This window comes from Diadema antillarum, unplaced genomic scaffold (genome assembly GCF_040938485.1).
Source record: "Diadema antillarum isolate AM-2024a unplaced genomic scaffold, OU_Dant_1.0 seq00001250_RagTag, whole genome shotgun sequence".
Taxonomy (NCBI): domain Eukaryota; kingdom Metazoa; phylum Echinodermata; class Echinoidea; order Diadematoida; family Diadematidae; genus Diadema; species Diadema antillarum.
The window spans coordinates 640,266-655,601 of NW_027272036.1; the positions used below are offsets into that span (position 1 = coordinate 640,266).

Sequence of the window (15,336 nt, forward strand, 5' to 3'; positions counted from 1 at the left end):
TGTCGCCTCACAAGTTGGCAAATGTTAAAAGATGAAATACAAATAAAACAACAAATAATGCTCTCTTCTCCACTAGGAATGTTTAGATTGTCCCATCGTCAAGACGAACCTTTTTGGAAAGGATCAGTTCCAACCCTTTCTGCTTTTATTGCCTAGTTATCAGCCCCATCTTCGTCGATGAAAAGTTAGTGATATCTCCGTCACATTACAAAGCTGAAAACTCACAATAATGGGATGAACTAATCATGGTGCTTCATAAAAAACAACAACAAAACCGACAGTATCAGATATACTAAAACCAAACTGGAACTCTTTGGGCACATGCTTCTTTGGTCCTTGTTTGTGCTGTTTTCTATGCATTAAGTAAGCTTTTACCCTTAAGTCTGTTAGTAAGTTTGTTTGTTTGTTTGTTTGTTATTTGCATGTTTTTTGTTACCCTCTCCTAAGCGTCAATCACTTTTTTCTTTCCTTTTCTTTGAAAGTTTCTGGAGTCCTGTCCAGTGAGGAGCAAAATAAATTTTGTCCGGTGACTGACACCAGCTGTGGAACACAGACGCTCCCAAGCGGGGAGACGGTTGCCATGGTTCCTAAAGTTGATGAGTAATGAAGAGGTAGCCATGATGGGGAACCATCCCATGCTACAAGGAAAAAAGCGGTACATTTGTCGTGTCCCATGTAAGTGGAGTTCCGCTCAACATCACAATTTTCCCCAAACGTCCTTCTCCCTATTCAAAATGCTTCGTTAGGCTGGGATTTACATCCACTGAATTTTTAATCGTCGAAAGTAATGAGGTATCCATTCAATCGTGTCACCCACGTTCGTACGCTTATCGACATTTGCTCTGTCAGATTGACACGCTAGGTTTCATCTAATATGTTCATTGTCCCTTGAGCGAAGTTGTCAACTGTATATACTGCATGAGTTGATATGATGAGAGACTTCTGTCTCTGAGAAGTTAATGTATGCATACAATGAAACATATCGATTGATGACCTTGAATTTACCAATTGATGGATCTAATTGAACCGTTTACATTGTTTGCTTGTTTTTTGTTTGGTTTTTTTTTTCTTTTTGATATTATAATTTTCTATTTCCCCCTCTGTTCGGTGCGTCAATTCAGCCTGTGCTTCGGCTCCGTGTCAAAATGGCGGAACGTGTATCGAGACTGAAACAGCATACAAGTGTTCGTGTACGGATGACTACTTTGGACCACAATGTGGTATGCATTGATTGTTGATTCATGTTTCTCATCTCTACAACGTTGTATTTCCCTCTACTTATCCTTACCGTTGCCTTCTGGGCGGTCTCCCAAAGGGCTAATGCCATCACACCGGTGCTATTCATGAAACACACACCGTTAAAGTATTTGTTATTATTATTCCTTTTTATAGGATGTAATTACAATTATGGGAATGAAAAAAGCACACCAGTAAAATAAAACAAAATGCATATCATTGTGTACACATAGGGTAACTGTTATGGTGCAATTCTATCCCTGTAGGACGGGATACTTTGTCCCACAGTGTGACAAAAATTGACATTTATTTCTTCGAGAGTTTTCACAGCATGAACACATTGCATGTGCATCATCAATTCACAGTGTATCATACAATCATATGAATAAACCTTTTGGAAAATCACGCCAAAAATGTGAAACACAATGCCGTTTATTTCTTCACACTGTTAAATTAGAGAGTTTTCACAGTACGAACACATTGTGCATCATCAATTCACAGTGTATCGCGTACATTTGAATAAACCTTTTGGAAAATCACGCCAAAGTGTGAAACACAATGCCGTTTATAATCTTCACACTGTTAACTTCGAGAGTTTTCACAGTAAGAAACATTGTGCATCATCATTTCAAAGTGTATTATACATTTTAAATAACCTTTTGGAAAATCACGCCGAGGTATGAAGCACAATTCTTCACCTGTTCACACTGTTTAATTTGAGAGTTTTTACAGTATGAACACATCGTGCATCATCAATTCACAGTGTATATACATTTGAGTAAACCTTTTGGAAAACCAGGGAAAAGTGTGAAATAATCCTCACACCATTAAATTCTTGCGTTTAACATATTCGAATATGTGAACACGATGTAACATCACACCGGTGCTATTCATGAAACACACACCGTTAAAGTATTATTTGTTATTATTCCTTTTTATAGGATGTAATTACAATCATGGGAATAAAAAAAAGCACACCAACAAAACAAACCAAAATGCATATCATTGTGTACACATAGGGTAACTATTACAGTGCAATTCTATCCCTGTAGGATCAGTGTCGCTACTACTTGTTTTGACATTTAACTCATGTGTAACTTATGCTCTTACACTGCATTTTTTTTTTTCATAATAACATCTAACAATGCGGCTCTCGCGTGTCTATTATAGCATGCAGCTTTGTTTACTTGTATCTCTTTTATCCTGACTAATGTGTGTGCAACGGCGGGTGATGCAGATCTTCTTTTTTTTTCAGTTTTACAATAGCAGGGGCGGAACAATGAATTCTGTTAAGGGGGCCGCAACTAATATTTCTGGTGCCACTTGAGGGTTTCATTTCCTTTTTTTTTTCTTTTTTTCTTTTGATTTAACGAAAAAAAAAGGGGGCGTGCGCCGGTTGCTCCCCCTCTGGATCCGCCACTGTGAAGGGACTTAAACCATTATACGCATACCGCGAATACTCGTAGTGTTTCCCTTACCTTGTTTTAAACTTGTAGCATGCCCCGTGATTCACACGGAAGACGGGGGCACAGGGTCGAGACATTACGTCTTTCTCCGTTTCGAACTGTCCCAAAGTTCAGTGGAGGTCGACTTCGAGCTCAGCGCAGCTCAAGACGCGGAAATCGCCTTGTCCCGTGAAAACACCAGTCTCGTTGAGATGTACCGCATCGGTGAGGCTAAATTCTCAATGCTTCCATTTCCATTCTCGAGCAGTTTATCTGTTTGAGGAATTTGAATATGATATATCCATTTTTAGATATTTCAGATTTAATCTGCTGAATAATAGATACAATAAGGACAATTTGAGTGAACATTTTTTTTGTATTCATGCAATATTTATATATATATATATATATATACATATATATATATATATATATATATATATACATTTATATATTGCGTGCAATTTCACTATTTGATGACCTCTTGAAACATTGAATGTATGGCATTTATCTGATTTTACGTTCTCACAGTTATTTGTATATCAATCAATTCATGCAGATCTAAGAGAGGTATTTTCCTCTTTACTTTTCAAGACCAATTGTTTATGTTATGTTTGGTATGTTAAAACGCCTTTTGCCCTTATCTTTGAAATCTTAAAGAGGTCAGACAATAATATGAGTGCATATTCAGGCAGCAATTTAATCGGGATATAAGAAAATAACACATCCATACAAATATCCTACTTCTATTCAATTCAATTCATTTCAATTCCATTAATCATTTGCATTCCTTTTTTTTTCCAACAAGCATAACATAGAAATATCCACCTCAACATTCAAAACAGAAGATTTCTCTCTCCCTCTCTGTCTGTCTGTCTGTCTGTCTATCTCTCTCCCTCTCTCTCTCCTTCTCTCACTCTCTCATTATTAAGTCTATCCTTCATTCGGAGCCTCTTAAAGGCATAATTTACCATTTGCAGAAGAAACAAAAGAAAAATTTGCATTAGTGCTTTAAAATAGTTCTGAAATGTGAGTTGGGGATAGAAATAGCCACGGTACAAATTTGAATCCATATAATCGATGTTAAGTTTTGCTAAATACACGAAATGTAAACAATATTTTGAGTGACACAAGTGACATTATAGCCCGAATCATGAAACTCTTCTTTTTTTTTCTGACAGTGTTTTCCCTCGTTCCATTCATGTAATTATATTTCCCTTCTTTTGTGTGGTACCAGTTTTCGGTTCAATCGGGAACACCCACCTCTTAGTACAGCGAGAATGTCAGACAAAGTACAGCTCATCGCCTCACTGCCAATCCGTCGCATCAGCGTACATCCCAAGCAAAGTGTTTTCAGGTATTCCGACGTACGATCACTTCTGGTTGACCTTTGACCAGGGTCGTCTCATGATCGGTCGCCATGGCAACCAAGTCTCCATCATCGACTGGACAGACCCGAACCCTCTCCCGGTCAATCACATCGGGGTGTGGACTGGGTGGGGCTCAGAAGGATATTGGAAATTTCACTCCTTTTGTTGATACATTAATTGTGACATTAGAAGAGTCTGGAATACTTTTAGAAATACTTTTCGTGTATTTATCATTTAAGCATGAATCTGAATGCATATATCTAATGTAACCATAGAAGTTGAGGTTTCATGTTTATTAGAGAGTGTAAAGGCGGATATCCTTAGTAATTCCTGTCTCATTTGTAAAGTTGAAGACTAGTCTGAATAAGAATTCAAAAAAAATTGTACATATGTCAATAAGGTGTTATGAGTCAAAATGCAATGGTCTTTGACGAATTCATCTCATATTTTTGCAATTGAGGACGCCTAAATGTTAGACATTAAATGATTGTAGTACGCTTTCTTACAATCAGCTTATCAAGATAACATGATGAAAGCATAAATCATTATCATTTGGAAGCTGGTGATGTCAGTTAACTCATCGTACATCCAGTTAACCAACTCTTCTTTATATCAACTCTAATTTTGTTGTCGTGGTTGTTGTATATACCATTTATAGAAGTCATATGCAATTGCGTTCATGAAATTAATTGTAGAAACATTGTACTTATATCTGATTCCAGAGCTCACTACTTCAAGATGATACGTTTCTGAGTATATTGCATAAGCTTGAATAGTAAAAATAAGCAATTGGACTCCCATGAACATCTGGCATAGGCCCAATCCCAAAAGGATTAACATCGCACTAAATTCCTACCTAAACACACCTCAACCCCCCCCCCCCCGAAAAAGTAACAACAACAAACAACAACAACAACAACAACAACAACAACAACAGCAACAACAAAAATGTTCCTCTATACCGTTTAAATTGTGTGAAAAACAGCGATCTCTTAATGTGTTCCTTACGGGAGCAAAGTATACGAGTTTCCTAAAATATACAGAGGAATGACTGTATTCGTGCCCTAGATTCATGTTTATATTTCATGATGCCCGAAAAATGACTTTCATGGGAAGATTAGAGATTGTTTGTTTGTTTGTTTGTTTGTTTTTTATCAATATCTGTTTTCTTTCTGGATAAAAACTGCGTGTATCGCAGTATTCAAATTTATTCCGTTTTTCGACAATGAAAATAACACAACATACATCACGCTTTCTTCAGTAATAGAAATCGTATCAAGAAAACAATGTGAATTTAACAGAGTAAAGATTTGAAGTGAATTTAACAGAGTATTATTTGTCTTTGTCGTAGAATTACCGGCACCCTCGCATGATTCAGACCTGCCCTTCAGTCAGAAAATCCCCCTGTCTTAACACAATCGAAGTGTCATAACATTGAAACTGTTTTTGTGTGTTTTTGTATGTCTCGAGCAGAGACACACAAGAAATTAATTCACATTTGGCAAGAGCTTTTTTTTTTTCTCCTTTTAGATCGGGAATGCTCGCTTATCCGCCTTTTCTATATAGCGAAAACGAGATAAAACGCAAAGACAAAGACCTCTTGATGGGAATGAAAGCCGCTATCATTCTATGAGAAAGACTCTCCGAATATTTGCCTTTCATTATAGACGTTCAACAATTTGCCTCATCGCATTCTCTTCAAAAGGAATGCCCTCCAAACCGCCCCCTTTATCTGACCTCAGGAAGTGGTCTTTAACTTTTCTCGTCCTAGTCTGGCTTCTAGACCCTTTGCCAACTGGACTCCGCGGCGACGAAGTCGCGTCCCGCGCCGAAATCGCCGCTTTTGCAGGACAAAACCACCTTAAACTATGTCAGTTTTTGACGCTGATGGCTTCAACATCCTGAATAACGACATAGTACGAGCTGAGGGTCTGGAAACCAGACTATTCTCGTCCTAAAGAAGGCACTAATATCATTGTGCTAGCATCAACATGTTGCTTTCTTGCCATAAGGTAAAGCTTCTGTGAAAAGAGCAATCTACTTATCATATGTTAGAGGACGGTTTTCTAATCGATTAGAAAGTCTTCACCTTTTTCTGTACTTTTCCGTGCCTGTAACAAGTCCTTGAAATCCATTACCCATGGTCAATGACATGACTATATACGCATTGATATGATAATTTTCGTTTTAATGAAATTATGTTAAGTGCATCATACTTTACCTTGAACTACACTGGCTCTGTACAAAATTGAATTCTCTTCATGATAAAGGGTTGATAAATGAGCATTTTGTTTTGACCATATTTTGCGTATATCTTGTTTGTTATTTTTTTCAATACCTTTAACAAAACATGATAGACGTAGTGTTTGGAGAAAAAAAATCGATGAGGATGTTTACAATCTATTTTCAGCCCGTACTGAAAACCTCTTTGAGAAAACTGACATTTGTTTGATGGCGTCAACCTTGAAAACCTTTACACGACGTCGTGGACAGTAATGCAAAGCAACCTGATCATGGTTAAACTATCTCTCCCTCCCTCTCTCTATCTCCCTCCCCCAGGATGCAATTAGGTTTTCACTGCTATTCATTCACGCCGCTCCTTGATAATGAGTACGAAGCCATCATCACGATCACGATTATAATAGACTATTATTAATGTGTTTTGTATGGCACCTGATACTGGCAAGGGCATTAGTTGACACTAAGTATCTTTCTTTCACCCTAGGCTAGCTTGCTCCAGAGCTTTGGCCTACATACACACATATAAATGTAACAATAAAAGAAATACTAATAATGAAAACAAAAATAATCATAATCATAATAACAAATTGTATGATCATTTGTATTATAGGAAATGTATTATAATAATGCTATGTACGTTCGCGCGTGCATACGTGTGCGTCACTGAACTAGAACTAGTTCACTGGTGTGCGTGTGTATGTGTGTGTGTGTGTGTGCGTGTGCGCGTGCGTGTGTCTGCTAGGTGTGCCCGAATGTGGGATGTCCTTGGAAACCATGGTTATCAACATGATAGGGTGAAATAGAAACAAGATATACACACGAACACACAGGCGCGCACACACAAACAAACAGCATTACATACAAACACGCGTCACTATGCACCAACACACAATAATTTTAATCAGAATCTAACAGTTTGAATAATAAACGGTGGGGCCATGAAATCCAAATGCATGTTGATTTTTATTACCTTATGGGGTGCTGTTCGTTATTCCGAAGGTTCGTTTTTCCGAAGGTTCGTTAATCCGAAACACACAAATTCTCTATAGGGCCTACCTAGAAGTTTGTTAATCCGAAAATGAAAAAGGGTCCGTTTATCCGAACATTAATTTTGTGGCGTTATTCCGAAGGTTCGTTATTCTGAAAATGAAATAGGTTCGCTATTCCGAAGGCTCGTTTATCCGAAAATGAAATAGGGTTCGTTATTCCGAAGGTTCGTTAATCCGAAAATGAAATAGGGTTCGCTATTCCGAAGGTTCGTCGATCCGAAATGATATAGGGTCCGTAACGAACTTTCGAAATAACGAGCTTTGTTTCATTTTCGGATTAACGAACCTTCGGAATAACGAACCTTATTTCATTTCCGGATGAATGAACCTTCGGAATAACGAACCTCATCACATTTTCGGATTAACGAACCTTCGGAACAACGAATCTTCGGAATACAGAGCCTTTGGAATAACGAACCTTCGGAATAACGAGCTGTAACCATCATATATGATGATACTTGAAGTCCGCGTGTTGGTACCAGTATAGAAAAGACGAGCAAGTATAGAGTGGTAATGCATTTTCACAGTCCAACAGTGCTATTTATTTTATTCAGACCAAATTTTCGACGAATACATTCGTCTTCCTCGGGGTCATAATTGTCGACCCTGAGTCGATGGGGGGGGGGGGGGGGGGGGGGGGGGGGGTAGGTTTAGTGTCAGTCATCGGGTGGCTGTCGGCGGGCGTTTTACAGCTGTTCCGTTGCCTTCGGCTTTCACCCCTCATGACAATGTAGTTGCCACTCGCCTATTATACGGTTGGCGGAGCACCAACACCCACACGTCTACTCTTCGTCGCTCTTCGTCGCTCATCTCATTAATATGCTTTGAAAGTTGGCATTAATCATGGACATAATGTGTTAATAGAACATGCTCAATTTTAGCTTAATCTGGTAATCCCTTCATTGTTGTTGCTCCCGTGGTGTACATCCTGTGTTTTTTGTCCCTTTAATTGCGCAGCTAGCACGGCTTGGTAAAGATTAAGCGCTTGAATAAACAATGCACTTCAGAGCCTCTTTTCTCAGTTCACATTTTTCCAAAGTGTGTGCTTTCTTTCTAGTATTTAGATATAGGTTAGGGGAGTCCATTTGAAGTGAGTTATACATAAGTTTAAAGCTTAGAGTCTGCTCTTTAAGAATCTGCCCTTAACTAAAAATCCATGTCTGATGATTTTTTTGTTGGTTTTGTGATGCAGGGTCCGTATCCGGGCACTTACCCCCTGGGCAACTACCCTCCGGATAACTACCACCCGGATAATTACCCCCCAGGTCTATTCCCCCTTAGGGCAACTACCCCCCGGACAATTACCCTCCTAGGGTAATCACCCTCCAGGGCCATTACCCCCTAGGACAACTACCACCCGGTCATCTACCCTCCTAGGGCAACTACCCCCAAGGGCAATTACCCCTAGGACATCTACCCCCTGGATAACTACCCCCTGGGTAACTACCCCCTGGATGACTACCCCCCGGATAACTACCCCCCAGATAACTACCACCCGGATAACTACCCCCTGGATAACTACCCCCCGGATAACTACCCCCTGGATAACTACCCCCCGGAGAACTACCCCCTGGGTAACTACTCCCCGGATAACTACCACCCGGATAACTACCACTCGGATAACTACCCCCCGGATAACTACCCCCCGGATAACTACCCCCCGGATAACTACCCCCAGGATAACTACCACCCGGATAATTACTCCCCGGATAACTACTCCCAGGATAACTACCACCCGGATTGCTACCCCCCCCCCCCCCATAACCATACCCCGAACCGCCCCCTCCTGATACTTACCTACTGGACAACCCTCCCTCCCCGCCCCCGAAAGTTACCACCCGTTGTAATTTTTCCATAAGTTCATAACACCATATCAGAAGATGCACCTTTCTCTTACACTGTCATCATTTGTGACCCTGCACCTCAAAACAAATAAAAAGTCGCCAGATATGAATTTTTATAGTTAAGACCATATTCTCAAAGAGCAGACTTTAAGCTTTAAAATGATGTATAACTCAAATCAAATGGACTTTCCTAACCTATCTAAATATTGAAAAGAAAGCACAAACTCAGGAAAAGTGGGAACTGAGAAAAGAGGCTCTGAAGTACAGTGTCTATTCAAGCGCTTAATCTTTACCAAACCGTGCTGGCTGTGCGATGAATGGGACAAAAAACAGGAAGTAAACCACCAGATTTACAACAATGAAGGGATTATCAGATTAAACTGAAATTAAACATGCCTCATTAACACATTCTGTCCATAATTAATGCCAATTTTCAAAGCAGTAGCACTATTCTTTCAAAAGTTATTAGAGTTGAAAGTGAAGAGTGTGGACAAGGTTTTTCAGAAATGAAAAAGGGATTCTAAAGACACGCCTAATCACATTATTCTACCAAAAATGTTCGAGATAAACTGCTAAGAAAACACACTTTCCTGCCCGTTTTATAATACCAAATTTTAGCATAATGTAAAAGAAGACCCGCTCTTTCAGAAAATATGAAAAAGTCAAGTTCGGCTAGGTTGACCCATTTCACTTATTTTCAGTCCTCACGCAAAATCAGTGTGTGCGACTTTATGTTCGTTTTGAGGTGCACGGTCACATTTACTCTTTTGGCTTGTCATTTTCTACCGTTATAACACATTAGACGATAAACATAAGAAAAGGAGAGTTGATTTCACTGCAATTCATATTCCCTTAACATTAGAGAGGGACCCTTCGATATAAAGCCATAATTTCTGATAGGATCTGGGCACGGTTTTATGAAAGTTATCAGTCCTGACAAGCTGTCAGTTCCACACAATTACCAATCGTTGGAGGTCGATCAAAGCAGGTCCATGGTAACAAGTCAGTGACTCGAGCTTATCAATCAAGCAGAACCCATGGTTTTATTGAAATTATTAGAGACTAACAAGATGTCATAACTGGCAACTTTTATCAAACGGTGCCCTAATCTGTCATAAGAGTAAAATTACAGCTTGTTTTACATACAAGTAGAATTGTGCTAGTTTTCAAATTAAATGTTGTCGACACTTTTAGAGGAAATCCAGTTCAAATATAAGTTAGTCTCATTAGAAAGAGTAAAATATTACGAGTTTAACGGTATTTCTTTTTTTTTTTACAAAACACCCCTAGTTGTTAACGAAGTCTTTTGTCCTGCAACCTCTTTTTGAATAGATCTATAGAGAGTTGTAGTTGACAGAATCCTTTTTACATTATAGGGCTGCTCTGTTTTATCCCGGCCATTTCAAGAGTATTTTTTTTCACAAAAACTTGAATCCTTCTTGGAATAACATGCTCTTTAATATTTCGTAAGGGGTTTCTAATTACTTCACCCAAAAGATGTTAAACCTGAAGTTAGGTCTCGACCAAAACCAGATGATATGATTTTTTTATTTCAATTCAAATAGCAAACGTTGTTCGAAAATAACAATGAGAGACGTACTTTTCTGGGGGAGAGTTATTGTAAGAGGGGTGATTGTTTGGAGCCTAATTTTAATAAGGAGTAATTGTCAAGGGAGGTAATGCTCTGCAGTGATCATACCAAGGAGGTGACAATCTCTTCCCACATCCTTGATATACTAGTTGTTAATGCCCAATAATGCAGTGGGGCAATTCTGAAATGAGCGTTAACGATATAACAGTAAAATAGTTACAAAACTGATGAAACAATACAAAGAAAGCACATTAAGACAGAGACGAAGTACACAAATAAAGATACAGTGCACTCCCGTTACAACGAACACGGTTATAACGAAATTTCGTCATAACGAAGCAAAACTTCTGGTCCCAAAATTATCGCCATTAAAGTCTATGGTACAAAATGCGCTTATAACGAAGACGGTTATAACAAAATTTTCGTTATCACGAAGTCTTTTCTGAGCGCCACTGACAAAGAAAAACAAAAGAAATGTGCTCCGTTATAACGAAATGCGGATCGCATTCGAAAATGCATAGCGGAACAAGCATTTTTAAAGCATCTCAGTCTGCATGAGCGAACGCATCATTAAATGTTCACTCCCGTGTATCACGCACAGTTTCCGAGGGGAACTTGCGTTATTGTAATACAATAATCTGAATTCAGATAAGGTTTGTTTCATTGTTCCGAAGTCCTTTAATACAAAACACACAGATTCTGATACAACTGAATGTCCGTTAGTTCGGAAATGAAAGAGGGTTTGTTATTAAGCATATTTTGGCGTTATTCCAAAGGTTCGTTAATCCGATAATAAAATATAGTCCTTATTCTTATTCTTATACGGTTCGTTAGTCCGAAAATGACAGGAATTCAAAACGTTCGTTAATCGGAACATTACAAAAAGTATCGTTAATCCATGGTGGAAAAAGGAGAGTACACAACAAAACTTAAGAATTGCAATTCTTATAATCGTCTTAAGATAGATAAATCTTCGAAATAACAAGCCTTTCTCATTTTTTTTTCATTAACAAAATATCTTCGGAATAACGAACCTTATTTCATTTTCGGATGAAAAAGCCTTCGGAACAACGGACTTTCTGAATAGCGAACCTTTCTCTTTTTTTTTTTTTGATTCATAAACCTTCAGAATGACGAACCTCATTTCATTTTCAGATCAACTAACCTTCGGAAATGAACGATATATTATTTTGATCTAAATTATGAAGTCTCGGAATAATGATTCTGCGGAAATGCGAACTTTCACATAAACAAACCATCGGAATCCCGGGGATGGCGAAACTTCGGAATAAGGAGCCTTCGGAGTAACGTACTTTAGTAAGAAAAGAACCTTTGGAATAGCGAACTGTAACCAAATCGTACACCGTCATTTTCTACACATGTGTGACAACACAAACAACTTTATGCTCTTTTTAAAATGTAATATTTAAACGAAATTAAAAAGGTAATCTCCCATTTCACATAGCTTTCCAGCGTATGATGAGGATTCAACAAACATAATTTTTTATGCGTGGTTTCCTTCTTTTCGTTATACATTGCATATTATATTTGTTCGGTTATAACGAAATTTCGCTAAAACGAAAAAAAAAAACTGCCGGTCCTGAGCATTTCGTTTTAATGTGAGTGCACTGCACATGAACACACACGAGATAAATCCCTTGTAATGAGAGAAAGAGGAAAGGTGAGTTATGAATGACAGGAATAGACTACCTTCACGGTGGACAGAGAAAAGCGAGAGGGAAGAGGAAGATGATGGGTCAAAACCAGGGCACGTGAGGCATGAGATATAAGCTCCTCAAAATAAAGAAGTGTAACATGGAGTTGTGGTAAACGATAGACGATTGTGGTTAAAAAATATTGCAAAAAGTTTAACTCATTCTGAAGTGTAACATTTTCTTCAAAATGTCTTTAGTTCAATGGTAAAGGCATTCAAACTTAAAACTTTTTTTTTATACTATACTATCAAGAGAAATCCAAAATTTCGGAACAGTAAAAGAAAATACAGATTTAGCGAAAATAGTTTTGGTTAAAGGCATTGACATTTACTGGATTACCGGGTAGGATATGAAGGGACAGCTTCGTTTTTTATGAACATAGAGTCAAAATACAGAGGGAGAAATTAAGCTTGTACATAAATCGTCCTATATGCAAACGATACAAATCGTAAATCCTTAAGATGTTGTTTTCATAAGATGATGTATCAGTATGACATCTCCGTGATTCCTGGCAAATAATACAAAGAACTTCGTTTCCTGTAGTAATGATATTCTTTTTATTAAAAGTAAGATTGGTGGTGGGGTGGGGGCAATGACCCGGGAGGTAGTTACCCAGGGGGTAATTGGCGTGGTGCACTGTCCTTGGGGTAATTTTCCTCTTGATAGTTATAGGGGAGGGGGAGTTGTAGGCCTATTTATCCGGGGTAATCATCCATGGGAAGTCATCGGAGAGGGTAGTTATCGGGTGGAAGTTATCTGGGGTCTAGTTTTCGGATGAGGGGGTAATTAACCTTGGGATAATTATCCTGGTGGTAATTATCTGGAGGGGGGGTAGTTATCCGGGGGGGGGGGTGGGTGATTATCCGGGGGGTAATTATCCGGGGGGTAATTATCCGGGGGGTAATTATCCGAGGGATAATTATCCGGGGGGGGGTAATTATCCGGGGGGTAGTTATCCGGGGGGGTAGTTATCGGGGGGGGAGGGGTAGTTATCCTGGGGGTAGTTACCCAGGGGGTAGTTCTCCGGGGGGTAGTTACCCAGGGGGTAGTTCTCCGGGGGGTAGTTACCCAGGGGGTAGTTCTCCGGGGGGTAGTTATCCAGGGGGTAGTTCTCCGGGGGGTAGTTACCCAGGGGGTAGTTTTCCGGGGGGTAGTTATCCAGGGGGTAGTTATCCGAGGGGGTAGTTATCCAGGGGTAGTTATCCGAGGGGTAGTTATCCAGGGGGTAGTTTTCCTAAGGGGGAATTGCCCAAGGGGGTGATTGCCCTAGGAGGGTAGTTGTCCGGGGGGTAGTTGCCCTAGGGGGGAATTGTCCTGGGGGGTAATTATCCGGGTGGTAGTTATCCGGAGGGTGGTTTTCCAGGGGGTAGTGTTCCTAGAACCGCAGGGTCACACACACACACACACACACACACACACACACACACACACACACACATATATATATATATATATATATATATATATATGTTAAATATATATAATTGTGTATAATATCATATACAAAATTACGCACAATTCCGCAATTAGATAATGACCTCCTTTGAAACATTGAATTTAGCGTTTATCTATTTTGCGTTCAAAGTCTTTATTTGTATATTGGCCAATTTGTGCAGATCTAAGAGAGGTATTTTCCCCTACACTTCCATTGCCAGTTATTTTTGTTATTCTCGGCATTCTAAATAGAGCGCCTCAAAATCGTATTTTACCCTTATCTTTTAAACCTAAAAGGGGTCAGACAATAGTTTGAGTACGTATTCAGGCAATAATTTCATTGGAAGATACAAACTAACCACATCCATAATGTATCGCTATAACTTCAATTCAATTCAATTCCATTCGTTTTATTTTCATGTCTTTTTTTCCGACAAAACATAACATACAAATATCCACTTCTCTCTCTCTCTCCCCCTCTCTCTCTGACTTTCTCTCTCTCTCTCTCTCTCTCTCTCTCTCTCTCTCTCTCATTAATCTATCCATCATTAGGAGCCTCCTAAGAGAATATCCTTTCTCGTAATAAAAGGCCCATAAGAGGGCTTACTAGTGATCGCTTCTTTTCGCTCATCGACCCAAAACTTTGGATTCCATTACCCCTCATAATGCTATAAAATCGGCCTTTTTTGTATTTTTGTTCATTTTGAGTAACACCACTGACATTATACCCATAATTATCAAACGCTTTTTTTCAGACAGTGTTGCCCCTCATTCCATACAAGTAATTGTATTTCCCTTCTTCTGTTACCAGTTTTCGGTTCATACGGGAACACCAACGTCAGGGTACAGCGAGAATGCCCGACAAAGTACAGCTCATCACCTAAATGCCAGTCTGTCACATCAAGGTACATCCCCAGCAAAGTGCTTTCAGGTATTCCGACGTACGATCACTTCTGGTTGACCTTTGCCAAGGGTCGTCTCAGGATCGGTCGCCATGGTAACCAAGTCCCCATTATCGACGGGACAGACCCGGACCCTCTTCCGGTCAACCACATCGGGGTGTGGACCGGATGGGGCTCAGAAGGATACTGGAAATTTCACTCTATTTGTTGATTCATTTGTGTCATGTATTTCCGTAGAAGCGTCTGGAAATACTTTATGTGAATAGGGTTTAAGCAAGACCCTATGGCTTAATGTTGAATGCGTATGTGACCCTGCATCACGAAACCAATAGAAGGTCGCCAGACATGGAGTTTTAGTAAAGCACAGCTTCTAAAAGAGGAGACTCTAAGCTTTGAAATGATGTATAACTCCATTCAAATGGACTCTTCCAACTATTTAAATAATTATATATATAGATATTTGAAAGAAAGCACACACTCTGGAAAAGTGCGAACTGAGAAAAGACGCT

At 39.3% G+C, this 15,336-nt stretch overlaps 1 protein-coding gene across 1 annotated transcript; it reads left to right on the forward strand.

Annotated features, from left to right (window-relative positions):
• The first annotated feature begins 620 nt into the window (after window positions 1–620).
• Window positions 621–15,038, forward strand: LOC139745299 (uncharacterized). The gene is made up of 5 exons (XM_071655697.1): window positions 621–675; window positions 2,733–2,906; window positions 3,919–4,177; window positions 5,719–5,921; window positions 14,737–15,038. Exons 1-5 carry the CDS (start codon window positions 621–623, stop codon window positions 15,036–15,038), a joined length of 993 nt encoding a protein of 330 aa, XP_071511798.1.
• The last annotated feature ends 298 nt before the right edge of the window (window positions 15,039–15,336 follow it).

Bases quoted from the DNA above. Each gene is read 5' to 3' on its own strand.
- LOC139745299 (XM_071655697.1), top strand. From the start codon at position 621: ATGGGGAACCATCCCATGCTACAAGGAAAAAAGCGGTACATTTGTCGT. The intron at 4,178-5,718 runs GTGGGGCTCAGA...CTTTCATTATAG, and splicing joins CACATCGGGGTGTGGACTGG to ACGTTCAACAATTTGCCTCA. The intron at 5,922-14,736 runs GTCAGTTTTTGA...TTCTGTTACCAG, and splicing joins ACAAAACCACCTTAAACTAT to TTTTCGGTTCATACGGGAAC.